This window comes from Cibotium barometz, chromosome 15 (genome assembly GCF_041138505.1).
Source record: "Cibotium barometz isolate CiBa-2024 chromosome 15, ASM4113850v1, whole genome shotgun sequence".
In the NCBI taxonomy this organism is placed as follows: domain Eukaryota; kingdom Viridiplantae; phylum Streptophyta; class Polypodiopsida; order Cyatheales; family Cibotiaceae; genus Cibotium; species Cibotium barometz.
This window is the reverse complement of record NC_141060.1, coordinates 58,675,612-58,678,427: the sequence shown is the minus strand read 5'-3', so window position 1 is coordinate 58,678,427 and position 2,816 is coordinate 58,675,612. Positions and strand designations below refer to the sequence as shown.

Here is a 2,816-nt window from a genome sequence, read left to right as displayed (position 1 = left end):
CTTTCCCTACACCTTTCCACGGCCGGCGGCCACTAAATCAATCGCTCCTTCCTCGACCTTACCCTCTGCCCAACCCCTCTTCTTTTAAAACACCCCAGACCCTCGCCTCTTTCATGCTCTCCCTCCTTCCTCTCGCATCCCATTGTAATAGTTTATACGACAAACAATCTTCTTTGCTCATCGTCCTCCATCGTCCTCTAATATGGGCAATGGGCTCTCTTGCATCTACTCCACACCCGCCGGGCGCTCAGATGCTCAGCAGGACAACCTCATCAGAATCGTGCACGCTCTCGACGGTCGCACCTGCGAGCTGGAGGAGCCGATGAAGGTGGGCGAGCTGATGTTGGAGTTCCCCAACCACTTTGTGGCGGAGTATGATCAGCAATTAGCTGGGAAGCGCGTTTCTCCCTTGGCCGCAGACCATGACGCACGTGCCTACCATGTCTACTTCCTCCTCCCCATGCACAGGCTCAATACCCGCCTGTCCGTGGAGGAGCTGCACCACATCTCCACGCTGGCTTGCAAGTCAGGCTTCTCCTCCGCGACTCCTAGAGGTCCGGGTCACAGTACCAAGGTTACCCCTCTCTCGGCCCACCAGTACGAGCAGGCAGAGAAGGGCCATACGCTTCAAAGCATAGCCAAAAGCTACTCTTTCCCAGTAGACTTGGTCGAGGATGCAGCTCCTCAACAGCAACCGCAACAACAACTACACTGCTGCATGTTGAGGTCCAGCAGGCCATGGACACCGAAACTGGACACCATCGTGGAAAGCTCGTCTCTTACCGTGTGAGGCTTTTACACAAAGTGGCCCTCATTTCACGCCCCTGGGTGAGGCTCTGAACATCAGCCGCCAGCTCCCAAATGGAGTTACATTCTTAACAGGATTGTTCCGTTGTGCGGCTCCTTCAAGCTTGGGCTTGTTTGCAAAGTGTCTGCACGAAATCATCAAACATATAGATGGGGGACGGGGATCTTTTGTGTGGCGATGACATAAAAGACGTCTCCCCTTAAGGGAAGGCTTCAACCCTTAAATTTGAAGGTTGCAAGACTCGGTGAATAAGCGCCAGGTCTTCTTTCATCAAAAGAAATGATGGCTTCAACAATCAAGTGAATTGCACGATAGAATGAAGAAAGAGAAGCACGTGCATCTCCCCTCTTGCTATGTCCCTTCGCAAGACCCAACACATCATGTCTTGTAATATTCTCAAGAGATTCCTAAGATTGTGTGTTGAATGCATTTTTCAAGGTAGTATAGCACTTGAAATTTATCCAACATCACATGTAGCTAACAAAAGACAAACATGAATAATTTGTTTGACACAAAAACTTGTCTATCTTTCGGGATTCCAAAATAAAACTTCAAACATAGAGTAAAGAATCCACAACTAAGTCGGGTCGTGCACATACACGGGCTTCCATAATTAGGGTGAAATGGTACCAAATTGGGAAGTAGGCATAGACACAAGAACAAAGAGGAGAATGCACCATGAATAGAGCGCTCTCTCCTCTCAACTCTCTCACACACCATAGACACACCCAAGAGAGCAAGGACATAAGCCCACACTCAATTGGCACAAAGGGGGATTGTGTCTTTGCATTATGATGAGAAATTGGTATTTATACAGTTGCCCCTTATTCATACTTGGACGTCCCAAGCTTAAAAAGATATGAACTAAATGATTACAAAGCCACTTAGGCCGGCCGTTCTCGTAGTTACAACTTTATAGTGTGATTTCATGACATTGATTATGCTATCTGTGGAGAAATGCGCAGTCAACCATAAAATGGGGTTCAAATCTCCCCTACCTCGTGTAGATTCCGTCCTCGGAATCTCACAGCTATAGAGGGCATGTTTTCCTAGATATTCTTTGTAGTGGATCTTCCTCGTCTGGAGCATTCAAAATATTCTTCTGAGGAATTTTTGTGTTTTCCAGAATCTAGTGTTAATCATGTCTTCAAATGTTATATGCATGTAGAACATAAGATATCTGAGCCTGTGCTAGTAGTATATTATGCCACTGTTGTCGGAAGGCCCTTTGTTTAGATTAACTTCATTCTCTCCCTATTATAACTGTGCACATAGTCATCTGGGATGTCAGTTAGAAGAATGATTAGCTTGAAGAATCTTATTATTGTGCGACCTCTGGCAAGATCTCGTATGGCTCTCCAAGCTTGGACTGTAGTGAGCATGTATTACCTTTGTTTGTTCGTTATGTCAAACCTGCTATGCACACGAAGTGGGGGAAATTGTAGATGAAGTGAGAGTCCCATGCTGTTCTTACTTAAAAATCCCTTTTTGTATATCTTCTTTTGATCGGTGTGTACAGAGGGTTGATTCTTAGCGGTATTGGGGTAGCTCTATAAAGATGTCTGCACACTAAGGATGGGCACCCTCTAAGATGGCTAGATACCAAATCTTTCTATTTGTACATGGCCATTAGCAGCATTAGCCTGTATATCATCATGCCCACCTCTTGATTCTTATGGATTCTCTTTCTTCCATATTTTGTAGGCATAAACAATCATAAATGTTACCACCCTGATCTCCAAAAAGTGTGCATGCCTCGAATTTGTGCGCCTTGAATTCCTTACCAGATTCACCCATAATGTCTATTGTTGGTGCATAGGTCCAACCTCCACCACCTCTGGCCTATCACCAACCAATAGATATGGTAAATTTATAGCTTGTGGGGCATTGCCATAAGCTTCTATTGTAATTGGCGTTGTTCAATCAAATGGTTTTATCTACTGAAGGACCCTTCTCATGAGATGTGGTCTTAGCAAAGGATTACCTGTTCGGATTATCTACTCGTACT

At 45.3% G+C, this 2,816-nt stretch overlaps 1 protein-coding gene across 1 annotated transcript; it reads left to right on the top strand.

Moving 5' to 3' along the window:
- The first annotated feature begins 202 nt into the window (after positions 1-202).
- LOC147631484 (uncharacterized) lies at positions 203-790 on the top strand. The gene has a single exon (XM_086809195.1). It carries the CDS (start codon positions 203-205, stop codon positions 788-790), a length of 588 nt encoding a protein of 195 aa, XP_086665321.1.
- Positions 791-2,816: the final 2,026 nt, after the last annotated feature.

Excerpts from the sequence above, each read along its gene's own strand:
- LOC147631484 (XM_086809195.1), top strand. The coding sequence starts at position 203 with ATGGGCAATGGGCTCTCTTGCATCTACTCCACACCCGCCGGGCGCTCA.